The following is a 20,398-nucleotide window of genomic DNA, read 5'->3' as shown; positions in this document are numbered from 1 at the left end:
CAATCAGATTCCAAACTCTCCACCATGGCCAAGACCAAAGAGCTCTCCAAGGATGTCAGGGACAAGATTGTAGACCTACACAAGGCTGGAATGGGCTACAAGACCATCGCCAAGCAGCTTGGTGAGAAGGTGACAACAGTTGGTGCGATTATTCGCAAATGGAAGAAACGCAAAATAACTGTCAATCTCCCTCGGCCTGGGGCTCCATGCAAGATCTCACCTCGTGGAGTTGCAATGATCATAAGAACGGTGAGGAATCAGCCCAGAACTACACGGGAGGATCTTGTCAATGATCTCAAGGCAGCTGGGACCATAGTCACCAAGAAAACAATTGGTAACACACTACGCTGTGAAGGACTGAAATCCTGCAGCGCCCGCAAGGTCCCCCTGCTCAAGAAAGCACATATACAGGCCCGTCTGAAGTTTGCCAATGAACATCTGAATGATTCAGAGGAGAACTGGGTGAAAGTGTTGTGGTCAGATGAGACCAAAATCAAGCTCTTTGGCATCAACTCAACTTGCCGTGTTTGGAGGAGGAGGAATGCTGCCTATGACCCCAAGAACACCATCCCCACCGTCAAACATGGAGGTGGAAACATTATGCTTTGGGGGTGTTTTTCTGCTAAGGGGACAGGACAACTTCACCGCATCAAAGGGACGATGGACGAGGCCATGTACCGTCAAATCCTCAGCCAGGGCATTGAAAATGGGTCGTGAATGGGTATTCCATCATGACACTGACCCAAAACACATGGCCAAGGCAACAAAGGAGTGGCTCAAGAAGAAGCACATTAAGGTCCTGGAGTGGCCTAGCCAGTCTCCAGACCTTAATCCCATAGAAAATCTGTGGAGGGAGCTGAAGGTTCGAGTTGCTAAATGTCAGCCTCGAAACCTTAATGACTTGGAGAAGATCTGCAAAGAGGAGTGGGACAAAATCCCTCCTGAGATGTGTGCAAACCTGGTGGCCAACTACAAGAAACGCCTGACCTGTGATTGCCAACAAGGGTTTTGCCACCAAGTACTAAGTCATGTTTTGCAGAGGGGTCAAATACCTATTTCCCTCATTAAAATGCAAATCAATTTATAACATTTTTGACATGCGTTTTTCTGGATCTTTTTGTTGTTATTCTGTCTCTCACTGTTCAAATAAACCTACCATTAAAATTATAGACTGATCATGTTTTTGTCAGTGGGCAAACGTACAAAATCAGCAGGGGATCAAATACTTTTTTCCCTCACTGTATATATAGTGTATATAGCCCTTTCCCAACAATGCAAGGTTAAAAAGTAAGAAAACATTAGCAAAAAAGACAAATGAAATAGCAACACAATAAAATAACAATAACATGGTACAAGGTAATAACGTTGCTATATACAAGGAGTACCGGTACCGAGTCAATGTGCTGGGGTACGAGATAGTTGAGGGGTTGCAGGGGTGAAAGTAGATGTGATTTCTTTCCGGTACGGGACCTCCTATGTGTGCATGCATGTCCACCCAAAAAATGCATGGGCATAACAGGCCCGGCCCTGGGCGAGACAAACAATTATTTTCCCGCTAAACTAGAATAGTGGACAGCAGGTGTTGACAATAAGTTTGGTCTTGGCCCAATTATTTTCTCAGCTAATAGTCAGCAGATCAGAACATAGTAGCAGCCCAATCCATATGCCTATGCTACAAATTAAATAATTATTAACACATCTGGTTAGTAGGCTATTTAATAATCAGTTCAATGTCAATAACCTATTCTAATATTTTCAATCTGATTACACTGATAAAATCACCAATGTCTCTATTAAATGATTTGTGCGATGATTGGGGAAAAACTCCTTGCAGTCAAGAGAAAATGTGGCTCTGAAAAAGTCTCAAAAGAAAGGTGGATAATGAAAATGGAAGTTTCAGGGTAGAATGGACGACAGGGAAATAGGCATATTTCTCCAACGTCAAACCAGTGTCTTGTTTGCAAATAATTAAATATCCTTATGAATCTAAGCATGGCACTTTCAAAAGTTACCTTTCCACCCAGACAGAGGCTCGACCGACGCAGAAAAATGTAAGCTTCAACTGCTGGCTTCCCTAAAAGCTGCATGGGTTTAAACATATTCTCTTTTCAGAAAATGAAAAGCTCAATTAATTGGGACAGAATAGATATTTTTTATTTTTGTGTCCTCCAATATCGAAGGCCGCAGCTCAGCTTCAGAATGTCATAGAGACTAATCAATATATCCCCATATGCATCAGTCACATCTTTTGTGGGCATTTGAACGCTTGTTTCTAGCGTCACGGAGTTAAGCATTATTATAGAACGCTTTATATTATCTGGACTCTTTTTATTTATTTCAAAATATAAAGGTAACAATATGTATCCTTTTTGACCTTGTCTTTAACAAATGGGATGGCATATCCTCACTCAATTTGAGCTCTGGTTTTAACGGAACAGACCAAGCCCTTCCCAGACACGGAGGTATTTAAGGAGTGCATGGTGACAGTATTGGAGGATTTACCGACAAATCTAATTGCATTAGGCCTGACTCCTTATTGATTTTGAAAAGGAAGAAATGGACTCCAACAAAGCCCTCTTGTTGTTAGTGAAGTGAAATGTAAAATACTTTTTGGAGTTCTGTCTTTCCTCTTTCATCTTGATCTCTCTCTCTCTCTCTCCCTCTCTCTCTCTCTCTCTCTCGACCCTCTCTTTTTCCTCTCTCTCCCTCTCTCTCTCTCCCCTCCATCTCCTCCCAGAACTCTCCTCCCTCTTCCTCTCTTCTTCCTTCCTCTCTGCAGAGGACAAGACCTCTTATGTTACCTCATAAATAATTTAGCTGAAACCTGGCACTTTCTGCTGTGCAAAAAATCTAACCCCCCCCTCTCTCTCTCTCTCTCTCTGTCTCTCTGTCTCTCTGTCTCTCTCTGTCTCTCTCTCTCTCTCTTTCTCTCTCTTTGTCTCTCTGTCTCTTGCTCTCTGTCTCTGTCTCTCTCTCTCTCTCTCTCTCTCTCTCTCTCTCTCTCTCTCTCTCTCTCTCTGTCTTGCTCTCTCTGTCTCGCTCTCTCTCTTTCTCTTCCCCTCCTCCTTTATTGATGCCTTTGTTCTTCCAGTTGTGACCTTTTGGTGTGAGATTGATTTTCAGGACCTTAGGCAGATTTTTTTGTAATGTCACTCTTTCCGAGTGTGAAATAATCCAGTGGATTAACGTCACTTTTAATGGTGTGACCTTCTCACCGCACGTGTCACTCAGATTACCACAGGGGGTGGTGCCAGTGGGTGTTTTGAAGTGAGATTATAGTCTTGCCCAGTTCCACATCCTCAGTCACTATACCGAGGAGGAGGAGGAGGAGGAGGAGGAGGAGGAGGAGGAGGAGGATGATGATGATGATGATTATTATTATTAAGGTTATGGCTGCGACCCAAATGGCACCCTATTCCCTACATAGTGCACTTTTGACCAGAGACCTATTGGTGTGGCGTCCCTATGGGCCTTGGTCAAAAGTAGTGCACTATATTAGATATAGGGTGACATTTGGGATGCAAGCTCTGTCAGGATTATTGCCAGTCAGTCAGTGTGCTTTGCTACTGTCCTTAGATGGTCCATTCACCCTGATAAACAATGATTTTATGTCTAGCCAGCTCGTTATTTTCCATAGTACATTATCGTAATGAAACCAAGTGAAGGACTGTAAATCTGTGTGAGAGGGAATGGAACTGATCCTACATAGCTCTATTGGTTTAGAGACAGTATATCTGCAACGTTTCGATCCCTAATGTTTTCTATAAAGACAGGGAGGAACAGAGAGAGAAAGAGAGCGAGAGAGAAAGAGAGTTGCCTGGCTACCCAGACTCCTTGCTCCGGCCAAACACTATGCCACGCCCACGGACATTAGTTTATTCTCCGCTGGATCAGTCTGGGTCTGAGTACCTCCCTGACTGCGAACACATTCCGGGCCGTCTGATTGGTCCAGAAACGGATTGGTTGGGCTAGAGCCAGAACACACGTGGGTAAAGCGGCGGTTTGAAAATGTGTCATTGGCTTCGATGATGATTGGTTAGAGACGATCCAATCGCTGATGACTTTAGTTTTGCACAACCCCCTGTGCCCCTCGTCACCTCAAACAACTTCAATGATGGCAGTCTCAGACTGAAGTATGCAGCGAAAAACAGAGCAGCGGCCCAATTCAGTGTGAGTCGTCAGGGTAGGAAAAGAGAGAAGAGAGGATGCAAAGACTGAGACGGAATGAGGAACAGAGAGAAAGAGAGGGAGACTTGCCCCCACTCATGTCTTATTAGCCCCTCTGGCAGAGCTGTGCTGTACAAGTATGGTCCACATATTACTGAGGGTATCAACTACCATGACAGGATCGCCTTTGACAACTGCTTGCTCAATAACAAACCACAATTTGCATTGTGAAGTGGATAAAAATATGAGGCAGAGACACGCACCTCCCGGGTATGACACACACACACACACACACACACACACACACACACACACACACACACACACACAGTAAATCTTGATAGGCATATCTGCTGTGTAGCACAGAGCAGCCTTGTTGCCTATAAATGAACCCAGATCAGAATGAAGTGTTCCTGGCAGCCCTGACTGCCCCTCTCCTCAACCCATCCCCTCCACTAGAGTTACTGTTTACTGTATCTCTCTGTGATGAGAGAGGAGGGATGACAATTTGCATTCCAAATGGCACCCTATTCCCTATGGAGTGCACTACTTTTGATTTCTAGGGAATAGGGTGCCATTGGGACACAGCCAAGATCTCAGGTCTCTGACAGAGCTCCTGTTGTAAGGGGAAAGGAAGGAAGATGAGGTGGGTGCACTGAGATTTCCGAGGTTGACTGTGACACTTTTCCACTGCTGCTGCTCCTGTGTTGAAAGATCATGACAGATCTGATTGACAGGGTGAACGTGTTGACAGGACAGACATGTTGACAGGGTTAACGTGTTTTTTCTTTTAAAGAGTGAAAGGCAGTGTGTGTGTGGTCAGGCTCCTCTGCTCACAGAAAAAAAGGGCAGCTTGTGCTCATCAAGACAATACTGCCTCCTGTGTTCTTTCTCTCGGTCTCTCTCGCTGCCTCCCTCAGCTTTCCTAGAACGGAGAACAACAACACCATTTTCTTTGAATGAGCATAAACAAGGGAGAGGCATGAATGGAGAGAGTCAGTGATTTCAGTGAGGAGCCTGGTTTCAAATCAAATGTTTAGCAGATGTTATTGCGGGTGAAGCTGCAGGTCTGAAAGGCCACATACACATAGGGCTGGGACGGTAATTGAATAACCGTGTAACTGACGGTTACAGATGAAGACCATGAAAATAAAATAACCGTCAAAAACCGTTTAATTAGGCCTACATTAATTTTAGGAAAAAACACATTTATTTATTAACTTTATTTTCACGTAGATAAACTTGACCTAATAGCGGGCGCACCGATTTGTGCGTCGAAATAGGATCCGTATTTATTTTATTTTTTTGCTTTAATGTTGTGTCAATACGAAAATGCGATAGATCCTCTCCAACCTGGCATTTCTTAATTGGTAGATTAATATTTAGAAGTAATTACCTGAATAATAATAATAAAGTGCCATGATAATAATGTAGTGTAATGGCTTGTTTCAAATAGGTTTTATTAAGAAGCATTTCCATGTTAACAAGTGAACAAACAGAATTGTGACGTCCCCTTTTTACACAGTGCCTTAGGCCTAAGACAACAGTAACATACATTTAAACAAAATGGACACCTACGAAACATAAATGAAAAGAAAAGGAAAAAGCAGTAACTAAGTTCGATGCAATAGTGAAATTCAACGTTTCTTTTGTCTGATAGCCTATGCATTAAGTTGTGTCAATACAAAAATGTGACAATCCTCTCCAATCTACCATTTCTTCATTTGTATACTAGACTAATATTTAGAGGTAATACTAACTTGAATAATAATTGATGATACTGATATTAACGAAGTGTAATGGTAATAGTTAAGTTGCAGAGAAAAGCCACGTGTGTCTTTTTCAGTCAAAGCCCTACACACACACACACGTGCGCTGAAGGCTGTATCTCAAAGTTGTCATTATACACAGTCCAATGTTTAAACCGAGAGTCCATTATTTCCCTCAGATTTATTTTAACGGTGTAAAAAAAAAGGCTGGTGGTTGTTGTTATGAATTTCGTTAAATTGAAATTACAACAAACGAAAGGTGACTGTGACACATCCTGGATGGAAGATTCAGCTAGCTATTGTCTACTGAAGCTATGGCTCCCTGAACAAGGGCTGTGCTTATTATGGGGTACGTCACACACACAGAGAGAGAGTCGACCCTGGGACTGGGGCCATGTATTATGAAAGAGGATTAAATATGTAAAGGGTCTTCTCCTTCGGGAGCGAAGATGACCCAGACAGAAAATACAGAATAAATAACACGTGACGTTGCTTGGCTGGTTTTTGTGTATCTACAGTGGTTGATCCCAAATGGCAACCTATTCCCTGTGTAGTGCACTACTTTTGACTAGGGCCCATAGGTTTGGTGTCAAAAGTAGTGCACTACCTAACAAATAGGGTGCATTTGGTACTCATACTACATCTACGGTACTCTGTGTAAACTATTTCCATTTTCACTATTTCCATTTTGGATGGACGTTTGGTGTCGTTATACGGTGAAATCATCTCTTGTGGTATGAAATCAAATACTCAGAAGTCTGTGTCCGGTCCCCTGGTCATCTCTGAGTGCAGACGGCATCTTAACCAGTCTTATCTGAGAAAGCCAGGAGGAATCAGACCATCTCTCCATCCATCTCTCTCTCTCTCTCTGCTTAACTTCCTCCTTTCTGCTTTCTCAGTAATACTACTTTTATCCCTGGCTTGAGCCACGCAGGATTACAGTTAACTGCCGTGTGTGTGTGTCAGTGTGTGTGTCTGCTAATGCTCCTCAGGCCTGTAACACCTCTGATGCTGCCTACGCTGCTCATATCACCCAGAGCCAAGCACGACCATATCACCCAGAGCCAAGCACGACCATATCACCCAGAGCCAAGCACGACCATATCACCCAGAGCCAAGCACGACCATATCACCCAGAGCCAAGCACGACCATATCACCCAGAGCCAAGCACGACCATATCACCCAGAGCCAAGCACGACCATATCACCCAGAGCCAAGCACGACACACAACCTGGCCCCTGGAGATGAGCTGCTGAGGTTGGGTTCAGTAGCAACAGGTTGGGTTCAGTAGCAACACCTCTGCTGAGGTTGGGTTTAGAAGCAACAGGTTGGGTTCAGTAGCAGCAGGTTGGGTTCAGTAGCAACAGGTTGGGTTTAGAAGCAACCGGTTGGGTTCAGTAGCAGCAGGTTGGGTTCAGTAGCAACAGGTTGGGTTTAGAAGCAACAGGTTGGGTTCAGTAGCAGTAGGTTGGGTTCAGTAGCAGCAGGTTGGGTTCAGTAGCAGCAGGTTGGGTTCAGTAGCAGCAGGTTGGGTTCAGTAGCAACAGGTTGGGTTTAGAAGCAACAGGTTGGGTTCAGTAGCAACAGGTTGGGTTCAGTAGCAGCAGGTTGGGTTCAGTAGCAGCAGGTTGGGTTTAGAAGCAGCAGGTTGGGTTCAGTAGCAACAGGTTGGGTTTAGAAGCAGCAGGTTGGGTTCAGTAGCAACAGGTTGGGTTCAGTAGCAACAGGTTGGGTTCAGTAGCAGCAGGTTGGGTTCAGTAGCAGCAGGTTGGGTTCAGTAGCAGCAGGTTGGGTTCAGTAGCAACAGGTTGGGTTCAGTAGCAGCAGGTTGGGTTTTTTATTTATTTTTTATTTCACCATTATTTAACCAGGTAAGCCAGTTGAGAACAGGTTCTCATTTACAACTGCGACCTGGCCAAGATAAAGCAAAGTAGTGCAATAAAAACAACACAGAGTTACATATGGGGTAAAAAAAACATAAAGTCAGAAATACAACAGAAAATATATATACAGTGTGTGCAAATGTAGCAAGTTATGGAGGTAAGGCAATAAATAGGCTATAGTGCAGAATAATTACAATAGTATTAACACTGGAATGCTAGATGTGCAAGAGATGATGTGCAAATAGAGATACTGGGGTGCAAAAGAGCAAAATAAATAACAATATAGGGATGAGGTAGTTGGGTGGGCTAATTTCAGATGGGCTGTGTACAGGTGCAGTGATCGGTAAGGTGCTCTGACAACTGATGCTTAAAGTTATTGAGGGAGATAAGAGTCTCCAGCTTCAGAGATTTTTGCAATTCGTTCCAGTCATTGGCAGCAGAGAACTGGAAGGAATGGCGGCCAAAGGAGGTGTTGGCTTTGGGAATGACCAGTGAGATATACCTGCTGGAGCGCAGACTACGGGTGGGTGCTGCTATGGTGACCAATGAGCTAAGATAAGGCGGGATTTGCCTAGCAGTGATTTATAGATGGCCTGGAGCCAGTGGGTTTGACAGCACGAACATGTAGTGAGGACCAGCCAACAAGAGCGTACAGGTCACAGTGGTGGGTAGTGTATGGGGCTTTGGAGACAAAACGGATGGCACTGTGATAGACTACATCCAATTTGCTGAGTAGAGTGTTGGAGGCTATTTTGTAAATGACATCGCGAAGTCAAGGATCGGTAGGATAGTCAGTTTTACGAGGGCATGTTTGGCAGCATGAGTGAAGGAGGCTTTGTTGCGAAATAGGGAAGCCGATTCTAGATTTAACTTTGGATTGGAGATTCTTTATGTGAGTCTGGAAGTTGAGTTTACAGTCTAACCAGACACCTAGATATTTGTAGTTGTCCACATACTCTAGGTCAGACCCGTCGAGAGTGGTGATTCTAGTCGGGTGGGCGGGTGCTAGCAGCGTTCGATTGAAAAGCATGCATTTAGTTTTACTAGTGTTTAAGAGCAGTTGAAGGCTACTGAAGGATTGTTGTATGGCATTGAAGCTCGTTTGGAGGTTTGTTAACACAGTGTCCAATGAAGGGCCAGATGTATACAAAATGGTGTCGTCTGCGTAGAGGTGGATCTGAGAGTCACCAGCAGCAAGAGCGACATCATTGATATACACGGAGAAAAGTGTCGGCCCAAGAATTGAACCCTGTGGCACCCCCATAGAGACTGCCATAGGTCCAGACAACAGGCCCTCCGATTTGACACACTGAACTCTATCTGAGAAGTAGTTGGTGAACCAGGCGAGGCAGTCATTTGAGAAACCAAGGCTATTTAGTCTGCCAATAAGAATGCGGTGGTTGACAGAGTCGAAAGCCTTGGCCAGGTCGATGAAGACGGCTGCACAATACTGTCTATTATCAATCGCGGTTATAATATCGTTTAGGACCTTGAGCGTGGCTGAAGTGCACCCGTGACCAGCTCGGAAACCGGATTGCATAGCGGAGAAGGTACGGTGGTATTCGAAATGGTCGATGATCTGTTTGTTAACTTGGCTTTCGAATACTTTCGAAAGGCAGGGCAGGATGGATATAGGTCTGTAGCAGTCTGCCAATAAGAATGCGGTGGTTGACAGAGTCGAAAGCCTTGGCCAGGTCGATGAAGACGGCTGCACAATACTGTCTATTATCAATCGCGGTTATAATATCGTTTAGGACCTTGAGCGTGGCTGAAGTGCACCCGTGACCAGCTCGGAAACCGGATTGCATAGCGGAGAAGGTACGGTGGTATTCGAAATGGTCGATGATCTGTTTGTTAACTTGGCTTTCGAATACTTTCGAAAGGCAGGGCAGGATGGATATAGGTCTGTAGCAGTTTGGATCTAGAGTGTCACCCCCTTTGAAGAGGGGGATGACCGCGACAGCTTTCCAATCTCTGGGGATCTCAGACGTTATGAAAGAGAGAGGTTGAACAGACTAGTAATAGGGGTTGCGACAATTTCGGCGGCTAGTTTTAGAAAGAAAGGGTCCAGATTGTCTAGCCCAGCTGATTTGTAGGGGTCCAGATTTTGCAGCGCTTTCAAAACATCAGCTGTCTGAATTTGTGTGAAGGAGAAGCGGGGGGGGCATGGGCAAGTTGCAGCAGAGGGTGCAGAGTTGGTGGCCGGGTTAGTGGTAGCCAGATGGAAAGCATGGCCAGCTGTAGCAAAATGCTTGTTGAAATTCTCGATTATTGTAGATTTATCGGTGGTGATAGTGTTTCCTAGCCTCAGTGCAGTGGGCAGCTGGGAGGAAGTGCTCTTATTCTCCATGGACTTTACAGTGTCCCAAAACTTTTTGGAGTTAGTGCTACAGGATGCAAATTTCTGTTTGAAAAAGTTAGCCTTTGCTTTCCTGACTGCTTGTGTATATTGGTTCCTAACTTCCCTGAAAAGTTGCATATCGCGGGGGCTATTTGATGCTAATGCTGTACGCCACAGGATGTTTTTGTGCTGGTCAAGGGCAGTCAAGTCTGAGGAGAACCAGGGGCTATATCGGTTCTTAGTTCTGTATTTTTTGAAAGGGGCATGTTTATTTAAGATTGAGAGGAAATTACTTTTAAGGAACAACCAGGCATCCTCTACTGACGGAATGAGATCTATATCCATCCAGGATACCTGGGCCAGGTCAATTAGGAAGGCCTCCTCGCTAAAGTGTTTTAGGGAGCGTTTGACAGTGATGAGGGGTGGTCGCTTTGACCGCAGACCCGTTACGGACGCAGGCAATAAGGCAGTGATCGCTGAGATCCTGGTTGAAGACAGCTGAGGTGTATTTAGAGGGTATGTTAGTCAGGATGATATCTATGAGGGTACCCATGTTTAAGGATTTAGGGTTGTACCTGGTAGGTTCGTTGATAATTTGCGTGAGGTTGAGGGCATCTAGCTTGGATTGTAGGATGGCTGGGGTATTAAGCATATCCCAATTTAGGTCACCAAGCAGTACAAACTCAGAGGATAAATGGGGGCAATCAATTCACATATGGTGTCCAGGGCACAGCTGGGGCTGAGGGGGGTCTGTAGCAAGCGGCAACAGTGAGAGACTTATTTCTGGAAAGGTGGATTTTTAGAAGTAGAAGCTCAAACTGTTTGGGCACAGACCTGGATAGTATGATAGAGCTCTGCAGGCTATCTCTACAGTAGATTGAAACTCCACCCCCTTTGGCAGTTCTATCTAGACGGAAAATGTTATAGTTGGGGGTGGAAATTTCAGAATTTTTGGTGGCCTTCCTGAGCCAGGATTCAGACACTGCTAGAACATCAGGGTTGGCAGAGTGTGCTAACGCAGTGAATAACTCAAACTTAGGAAGTAGACTTCTGATATTTATGTGCAAGAAACCAAGACTTTTGCGATTACAGAAGTCAACAGGTTAGAAGCAACAGGTTGGGTTCAGTAGCAGCAGGTTGGGTTCAGTAGCAACAGGTTGGGTTCAGTAGCAACAGGTTGGGTTTAGAAGAAGCAGGTTGGGTTTAGTAGCAACAGGTTGGGTTCAGTAGCAACAGGTTGGGTTTAGAAGCAACAGGTTGGGTTCAGTAGCAGCAGGTTGGGTTTAGAAGCAACAGGTTGGGTTCAGTAGCAACAGGTTGGGTTCAGTAGCAGCAGGTTGGGATCAGTAGCAACAGGTTGGACTTAGAAGCAACAGGTTGGGTTCAGTAGCAACAGGTTGGGTTTAGAAGCAACAGGTTGGGTTCAGTAGCAACAGGTTGGGTTCAGTAGCAGCAGGTTGGGTTCAGTAGCAGCAGGTTGGGTTCAGTAGCAACAGGTTGGGTTTAGAAGCAACAGGTTGGGTTCAGTAGCAACAGGTTGGGTTTAGAAGCAGCAGGTTGGGTTCAGTAGCAACAGGTTGGGTTTAGAAGCAACAGGTTGGGTTTAGTAGCAGCAGGTTGGGTTTAGAAGCAACAGGTTGGGTTCAGTAGCAGCAGGTTGGGTTCAGTAGCAACAGGTTGGGTTTAGAAGCAACAGGTTGGGTTCAGTAGCAGCAGGTTGGGTTTAGAAGCAACAGGTTGGGTTCAGTAGCAGCAGGTTGGGTTCAGTAGCAACACCTCTGCTGAGGCCCACTCTTTTACTCTTTCTGCTATGCTGTAGTTTAATATCTTGGGTATCATACATACAGGCTATTGTAGACAATGTTTTTTGCAAGGGGTACTGCTTGATGACAGTTTTTTATGTCCATTGATTTGTTTGTTTACTATTTGTCAGTACTATTTGTTAGTACAGTCCTCTGGTTGTGCCCCAGTTACTCCATCTATACACCCAGTGTACAAAACATTAGGAACACCTGCTCTTTCCATGACACAGACTGACCAGGTGAATGCAGGTGAATGCTATGATCCCTTATTGATGTCACTTGTTAAATCCACTTCAATCAGTGTTAATGAAGGGGAGGAGACAGGTTGAATAATTATTTTTAAGCCTTGCGACAATTGAGACATGGACTGTGTATGTGTGCCATTCAGAGGGTGAATGGGCAAGACAAAATATTTAAGTGCCTTTGAATGGGGTATGGTAGTAGGTGTCAGGCACACCGGTTTGTTTCAAGAACTGCTATGCTGCTGGGTTTTTCATGCTCAACAGTTTCCCGTGTGTATAAAGAATGGTCCACCACCCAAAGGACATCCAGCCAACTTGACACAACTGTGGGAAGCGTTGGAGTCAAAATGGGCCAGCATCCCTGAGGAACACTTTCGACACCTTGTAGAGTCCATGCCCTGACGAATTAAGGCTGTTCTGAGGGCAAAAGGGGGTGAAACTCAATATTAGGAAGGTGTTCCTAATGTTTTGTGCACTCAGTGCACTACTTTTGACCAGAGCCCTATGGTGCAATTTGGGATGCAGGCCAAGCCAACGGCACTTTTGCTATTGCAGTATTTGGCCTGATCTGGGATCTGTATAAGTGAGTGTAATGAATACGCTTAATGAACCTGTACCCTGGTCAGTGGTGTAAAGTACTTAAGTAAAAATACTATAAAGTACTACTTAAGTCATTTTTGTGGATATCTGTACTTTAGTATTTATACTTTTACTTCACTACATTCCTAAATAAAATGATGTACTTTTTACTCCATACAGTTTCCCTGACACCCAAAAGTACTCGTTACATTTTGAATGCTTAGCAGGACAGGAAAATTGTTTAATTCAAGGAAACATTCCTGTTTATCCCTACTGCCTCTGATCTGGCAGACTCACTAAACACAAATGCTTCGTTTGTAAATTATGTCTGAGTGTTGGAGTGTGCCCCTGGCTATCTGTAAATAAAAATACAATTGTGCTGTCTGGTTTGCTTAATATAAGGAGTGTGAAATGATTTATACATTTATTTTGATACTTAAGTATATTTAGGGTTAGGGTTTTACTCAAGTATGACAATTGGGTAATTTTTCCACCACTTCTTCCATCATGTCTCTCATTAATATTTCATCACTGACCTTGTGAACTCTTGAGCAAATGAATATTGATGTCACTTGGTTTCAAAATAGACTGTGAGAGGGAATGACTGAATGAAGAAGTGTCTCTTCGTGTAGTGGGTTGGTCTACTACTGTATTGTAGTGCTGTGTCAGCAAAACATTTTGAATTTCTGAGCAAATTGATCATTTCTAGTCTATTATATTATATTCTGTCCATTCAATAATGTGACCCCCTCTGTCTGTTTCTCTCCCCTCCAGGTTTGGATGAGAGCTCCTCAGTGAGAGGCACCTCCACACCCCTCCACACCCCTCCACACCCCTCCACCACCATCATGCCGCCGCCCTCCGACATCGTCAAGGTGGCCATTGAGTGGCCGGGGGCCTTCCCTAAACTCATGGAGATAGACCAGGTCAGTGCCTGATCAAAAAGAGGGGTCCATTGCCCAATAAGCTGCCCAATAGACTGCCTGTACTGCTTTCACACATTGTGTCACAACCAGTGGCGTTATTCCTATGTCCTGTGACTGACGGAGTAGTGCAGACATGATTCTTGTATAGCAGGGTTCCCCAACTGGTGGCTGGCCCGCAGGTTGTTTTATTTGGCCCCCCAAGTTTTCTGAGCAACACAATGACTGTGAGGTTAAAGTGCAGACTGTCAACTCTAATTTGAGGGTTTTTTCATCTATATCCGATGAACCGTTTAGGAATTACAGCACTTTTTGTACATAGTCCCCGCATTTTAGGGGACCAAAAGTATTGGGACAAATTCACTTACAGTGAGGGAAAAAAGGTATTTGATCCCCTGCTGATTTTGTACGTTTGCCCACTGACAAAGAAATGATCCGTCTATAATTTTAATGGTAGGTTTATTTGAACAGTGAGAGACAGAATAACAACAAAGAAATCCAGAAAAACGCATGTCAAAAATGTTATAAATTGATTTGCATTTTAATGAGGGAAATAAGTATTTGACCCCCTCTCAATCAGAAAGATTTCTGGCTCCCAGGTGTCTTTTATACAGGTAACGAGCTGAGATTAGGAGCACACTCTTAAAGGGAGTGCTCCTAATCTCAGTTTGTTACCTGTATAAAAGACACCTGTCCACAGAAGCAATCAATCAATCAGATTCCAAACTCTCCACCATGGCCAAGACCAAAGAGCTCTCCAAGGATGTCAGGGACAAGATTGTAGACCTACACAAGGTTGGAATGGGCTACAAGACCATCGCTAAGCAGCTTGGTGAGAAGGTGACAACAGTTGGTGCGATTATTCGCAAATGGAAGACACACAAAAGACCTGTCAATATCCCTCGGTCTGGGCTCCATGCAAGATCTCACCTCGTGGAGTTGCAATGATCATGAGAACGGTGAGAAATCAGCCCAGAACTACACGGGAGGATCTTGTCAATGATCTCAAGGCAGCTGGGACCATAGTCACCAAGAAAACAATTGGTAACACACTATGCCGTGAAGGACTGAAATCCTGCAGCGCCCGCAAGATCCCCCGGCTCAAGAAAGCACATATACAGGCCCGTCTGAAGTTTGCCAATGAACATCTGAATGATTCAGAGCAGAACTGGGTGAAAATGTTGTGGTCAGATGAGACCAAAATGGAGCTCTTTGGCATCAATTCAACTCGCCGTGTTTGGAGGAGGAGGAATGCTGCCTATGACCCCAAGAACACCATCCCCACCGTCAAACATGGAGGTGGAAACATTATGCTTTGGGGGTGTTTTTCTGCTAAGGGGACAGGACAACTTCACCGCATCAAAGGGACGATGGAAGGGGCCATGTACCGTCAAATCTTGGGTGAGAACCTCCTTCCCTCAGCCAGGGCATTGAAAATGGGTCGTGGATGGGTATTCCAGCATGACAATGACCCAAAACACACGGCCAAGGCAACAAAGGAGTGGCTCAAGAAGAAGCACATTAAGGTCCTGGAGTGGCCTAGCCAGTCTCCAGACCTTAATCCCATAGAAAATCTGTGGAGGGAGCGGAAGGTTCGAGTTGCCAAACGTCAGCCTCAACCTTAATGACTTGGAGAAGATCTGCAAAGAGGAGTGGGACAAAATCTCTCCTGAGATGTGTGAAAACCTGGTGACCAACTACAAGAAACGTCTGTCATTGCCAACAAGGGTTTTGCCACCAAGTACTAAGTCATGTTTTGCAGAGGGGTCAAATACTTATTTCCCTCATTAAAATGTAAATCAATTTATAACATTTTTGACATGTTTTTCTGGATTTCTTTGTTGTTATTCTGTCTCTCACTGTTCAAATAAACCTACCATTAAAATTATAGATTGATAATTTCTTTGTCAGTGGGCAAACGTACAAAATCAGCAGGGGATCAAATACTTTTTTCCCTCACTGTATATGTGCATTAAAGTAGAAAAAAGGTAATATTTGGTCCCATATTCAAAGCACGCAATCATTACATCAAGCTTGTGACTTTACAAATTTGTCAGATGCATTTGCCTCCGCTCCCTCTATCTCTCCTGACAAGGTAAAAATCTGTCCTTCTGCCCCTGAGCAAGGCAGTTAACCCACTGTTCCCCGGGCGGCGATGATGTGGATGTCGATTAAGGCAGCTCCCCACACCTCTCTAATTCAGAGGGGTTAGTAAGTTAAATGTGGAAGACACATTTCAGTTGAATACATTCAGTTGTACAACTGACTAGATATCCCCCTTTCCCTTTCCTCCCCTCCCTCTCTCTCTCCTCCCCTCCCTCTGTCTCTCCTCTCCTCCCCTCCCGCTGTCTCTCCTCCTCTCTCTCTGTCTCTCCTCCCCTCTCTCTGTCTCTCCTCCCCTCTCTCTGTCTCTCCTCCCCTCCCTCTCTCTCCTCCCCTCCCTCTCTCTCCTCCCCTCCCTCTGTCTCTCCTCTCCTCCCCTCTCTCTGTCTCTCCTCCCCTCTCTCTGTCTCTCCTCTCCTCCATCTGTCTCTCCTCCATCTGTCTCTCCTCCCCTCCCTCAGTCTCTTCTCTCCTCTCCTCCCTCTGTCTCTCCTCTCCTCCCCTGCCTCTGTCTCTCCTCCTCTCTCTCTGTCTCCCCTCCCCTCCCTCAGTCTCTCCTTCTATGTCTCTCCTCCCCTCCCTCTGTCTCTCCTCTCCTCTCCTCCCTCTGTCTCTCCTCTCCTCCCCTCCCTCTGTCTCTCCTCCTCTCTCTCTGTCTCCCCTCCCCTCCCTCTGTCTCCCCTCCCCTCCCTCTGTCTCCCCTCCCCTCCCTCTGTCTCCCCTCCCCTCCCTCAGTCTCTCCTCCTCTCTCTCTGTCTCTCCTCCCCTCCCTCTGTCTCTACTCCCCTCCCTCTGTCTCCCCTCCCCTCCTCTGTCTCCCCTCCCCTCCCCTCCCTCAGTCTCTCCTCCTCTCTCTCTGTCTCTCCTCCCCTCTCTCTGTCTCTCCTCCCCTCTCTCTGTCTCTCCTCCCCTCCCTCTGTCTCTCCTCTCCTCCCTCTGTCTCTCCTCTCCTCCCTCTGTCTCTCCTCTCCTCCATCTGTCTCTCCTCTCCTCCCTTTCTCTCCTCTCCTCCCTCTAGCTCACCTATCTATCCCCTCCCTCCCTCTCTCCCTCTATCTCTCCTCTCTCCCTCTATCTCTCCTCTCCTCCCCATCTCTCCTCTCCTCTCTCCATCTCTCCTCTACTCTGTGGCCTCTGTACTTTAGCAGCATATGCCTGTCTGCCTCCATTGCAGACTGAGTCACTCTATTAATGTGTTAAAGCAGCTCCGCTCAGTGCTCTGGAGCCCATTGAGACTAGCTCTGCATAAATCTAAAGAGCCTCTTCAGAGAGAACTGCTGCGTCACTCCATCATGCAGCACCACAGTTGTCTTTATTTCTCTCGAGAACTCTGCTGCTGTGCCTCCCAGGCCGCTACCCAAACATTTACTTGTTAGCGTCAGAGAATTGATCTAAGTACTGCACATGCTAATGCAATAATGCTAGCTACTGTAGCTCAGAGGGGCTGGAGCAGCTGGGAGGGAGGGATGCTTGTAGCCTGGGTAAGCCTTTGACCTGGGGGTAGAGGGGGATATGGGGAGAAGAGAGCTGGGGCTGGGGTGCCAACGGACATGTCGCCCACTTTTTTGCTGCTAAGGTTGCGTGCGTGTGTTTCCATGTGTGTTTACACTAAAGTTAATACTGGATGTCACTAAAACATACAATTCCTCCCACAACACACCCCCTCCCTTTGTCCCCTCTGTCTGGAGAGGGACTTCATAGTTATACACTATAATTGACGTAGCTGTACTTAAAGGATATTGCATTTTCTAATGAGAATGAACTATTTCTTATTTTCTCAGAAAAAGCCCCTCTCAGCCATTATCAAAGAGGTGTGCGAAGGGTAAGAAAATCTCTCTCTGTCTCTCTCTGTCTCTCTCTGTCTCTCTCTCTCTCTCTCTGTCTTTATCTGTCTCTCTGTCTCTCTCTCTCTGTCTCTCTCTGAGTGTTCTTTCAATTCAAAGCTCATGCGTTTTAATGTTTTACATTTTCTTCTTCAGATGGTCTTTGGGGAACCACGAAAACTTTGCTCTGCAAAATGCTGATTCCACTAATTTCTACATCACAGAAAAGGTTGGCCTCTACTTTCTTGTTACCTTTGTCATATTGGACTAAACAATGATATGCATGTTGGTTTTAATAATACACTTCAGCATTTAATGTTTGACATCACACCTCTAAGTTGTCCCTCTCCTTTCTCCGCAGAATCGCAATGACATAAAGAATGGTTCTATACTGCGACTGACAACATCTCCTGTAAGTTTGGGTTATGTATTCATTAAGTTTGTCCTAAAACATACTGAAAGAGGAAGGGAGTCTTTGGTCATGGAGCTCCAATAGTTTCATGTTAAAAGGCTGAATCTCCTTTTTATATTTTTACATTTTTCTCCATTTAAAAGTGAAGTTGAACGTCACATTCCATAGTAAAGTTAACTGAAACCTTTCAGAGTATAAGAGAATGTCAGGGTTAAGTGGAAAGAGACATTTTAGGGTTAAGTTGAGTGATGTACTACTTATTCAACACACAACCATTAGGCCATCATTCCTTCTTGTTTGTAACATGAGGATTGTGTTAGAAACTGAGCATTGTGACAGTGTCTGTCATCCCCATCAGGACATCTTCATCTCTCCTGTCCCCTCCTTCCTCCTGTCTTCTTCTTCTTCTAATCCCTCGGATAGATAGCGAGGGTGAGAGGTTATTCTTCCAAAACCTGGAATAGTGTCTGCTGTTGGGGTGAAATTCACTCGAGACAGGCCCATCCAGAGGGTTAGATACAGTGGGGAGAACAAGTATTTGATACACTGCCGATTTTGCAGGTTTTCCTACTTACAAAGCAGAGGTAAAGGTCTGTAATTTTTATCATAGGTACACTTCAACTGTGAGAGACGGAATCTAAAACAAAAATCCAGAAAATCACATTGTATGATTTTTAAGTAATTAATTTGCATTTTATTGCATGACATACGTATTTGATACATCAGAAAAGCAGAACTTAATATTTAGTACAGAAACCTTTGTTTGCAATTAGAGGGTAGCAGGGATTTTGGCCCACTCCTCCATACAGACCTTCTCCAGATCCTTCAGGTTTCGGGGCTGTCGCTGGGCAATACGGACTTTCAGCTCCCTCCAAAGATTTTCTATTGGGTTCAGGTCTGGAGACTGGCTAGGCCACTCCAGGACCTTGAGATGCTTCTTACGGAGCCACTCCTTAGTTGCCCTGGCTGTGTGTTTCGGGTCGTTGTCATGCTGGAAGAACCAGCCACGAACCATCTTCAATGCTCTTACTGAGGGAAGGAGGTTGTTGGCCAAGATCTCGCGATACATGGCCCCATCCATCCTCCCCTCAATACGGTGCAGTCGTCCTGTCCCCTTTGCAGAAAAGCATCCCCAAAGAATGATGTTTCCACCTCCATGCTTCACGGTTGGGATGGTGTTCTTGGGGGTTGTACTCATCCTTCTTCTTCCTCCAAACACAGCGAGTGGAGTTTAGACCAAAAAGCTATATTTTTGTCTCATCAGACCACATGACCTTCTCCCATTCCTCCTCTGGATCATCCAGATGGTCATTGGCAAACTTCAGACGGGCATGGACATGCGCTGGCTTGAGCAGGGGGACCTTGCGTGCGCTGCAGGATTTTAATCCATGACGGCATAGTGTGTTACTAATGGTTTTCTTTGAGACTGTGGTCCCAGCTCTCTTCAGGTCATTGACCAGGTCCTGCAGTGTAGTTCTGGGCTGATCTCTCACCTTCCTCATGATCATTGATGCCCCACGAGGTGAGATCTTACATGGAGCCCCAGACCGAGGGTGATTGACCGTCATCTTGAACTTCTTCCATTTTCTAATAATTGCGCCAACAGTTGTTGCCTTCTCACCAAGCTGCTTGCCTATTGTCCTGTAGCCCATCCCAGCCTTGTGCAGGTCTACAATTTTATCCCTGATGTCCTTACACAGCTCTCTGGTCTTGGCCATTGTGGAGAGGTTGGAGTCTGTTTGATTGAGTGTGTGGACAGGTGTCTTTTATACAGGTAACGAGTTCAAACAGGTGCAGTTAATACAGGTAATGAGTGGAGAACAGGAGGGCTTCTTAAAGGAAAAACTAACAGGTCTGTGAGAGCTGGAATTCTTACTGGTTGGTAGGTGATCAAATACTTATGTCATGCAATAAAATGCAAATTAATTACTTAAAAATCATACAATGTGATTTTCTGGATTTTTGTTTTAGATTCCGTCTCTCACAGTTGAAGTGTACCTATGATAAAAATTACAGACCTCTACATGCTTTGTAAGTAGGAAAACCTGCAAAATCGGCAGTGTATCAAATACTTGTTCTCCTCACTGTAGATAACACTTTTTTCACCTTGTCTGCATACTTGTTATGGCCTGGCTAATCCCTTGAAGCCAATCCACGCTGAAGACATGGCTGTAAAGCCCTGACTTAGCTTACACATGTCGTACTATCAGCTCCATCCATAATGTAAGAAATGACACTTGTCTTTACCAGAACTTCAAGCCTGTTAAGTCAATAACTACATTTGTTCTGTGTATGTTGACTGCATATCTCTCTTTCTTTCTTTCTCTCTTTATTTCTTTCTTTCTTTCTCTCT

General features: G+C 45.0%; 1 protein-coding gene across 5 annotated transcripts in view; it reads left to right on the top strand.

The window, feature by feature from the left end:
- The window catches only part of LOC121586750 (engulfment and cell motility protein 1), a 152,634-nt gene that overhangs the window by 41,790 nt on the left and 90,446 nt on the right, over positions 1-20,398 (top strand). For all 5 annotated transcript variants that reach the window (XM_045226419.1, XM_045226420.1, XM_045226418.1 and 2 more), the window contains exons 2-5: positions 13,559-13,710; positions 17,592-17,632; positions 17,790-17,862; positions 17,995-18,045. In XM_045226419.1, coding sequence (XP_045082354.1) covers positions 13,559-13,710; positions 17,592-17,632; positions 17,790-17,862; positions 17,995-18,045 — 317 coding nt within the window. The remainder of the gene's footprint in view (positions 1-13,558; positions 13,711-17,591; positions 17,633-17,789; positions 17,863-17,994; positions 18,046-20,398) is intronic.

The sequence above is a fragment of the Coregonus clupeaformis genome, chromosome 17 (assembly GCF_020615455.1).
Source record: "Coregonus clupeaformis isolate EN_2021a chromosome 17, ASM2061545v1, whole genome shotgun sequence".
NCBI classification, from domain to species: domain Eukaryota; kingdom Metazoa; phylum Chordata; class Actinopteri; order Salmoniformes; family Salmonidae; genus Coregonus; species Coregonus clupeaformis.
Note: the sequence above shows the minus strand (reverse complement) of the source record. Positions and strands in the feature narration are given on the sequence as shown.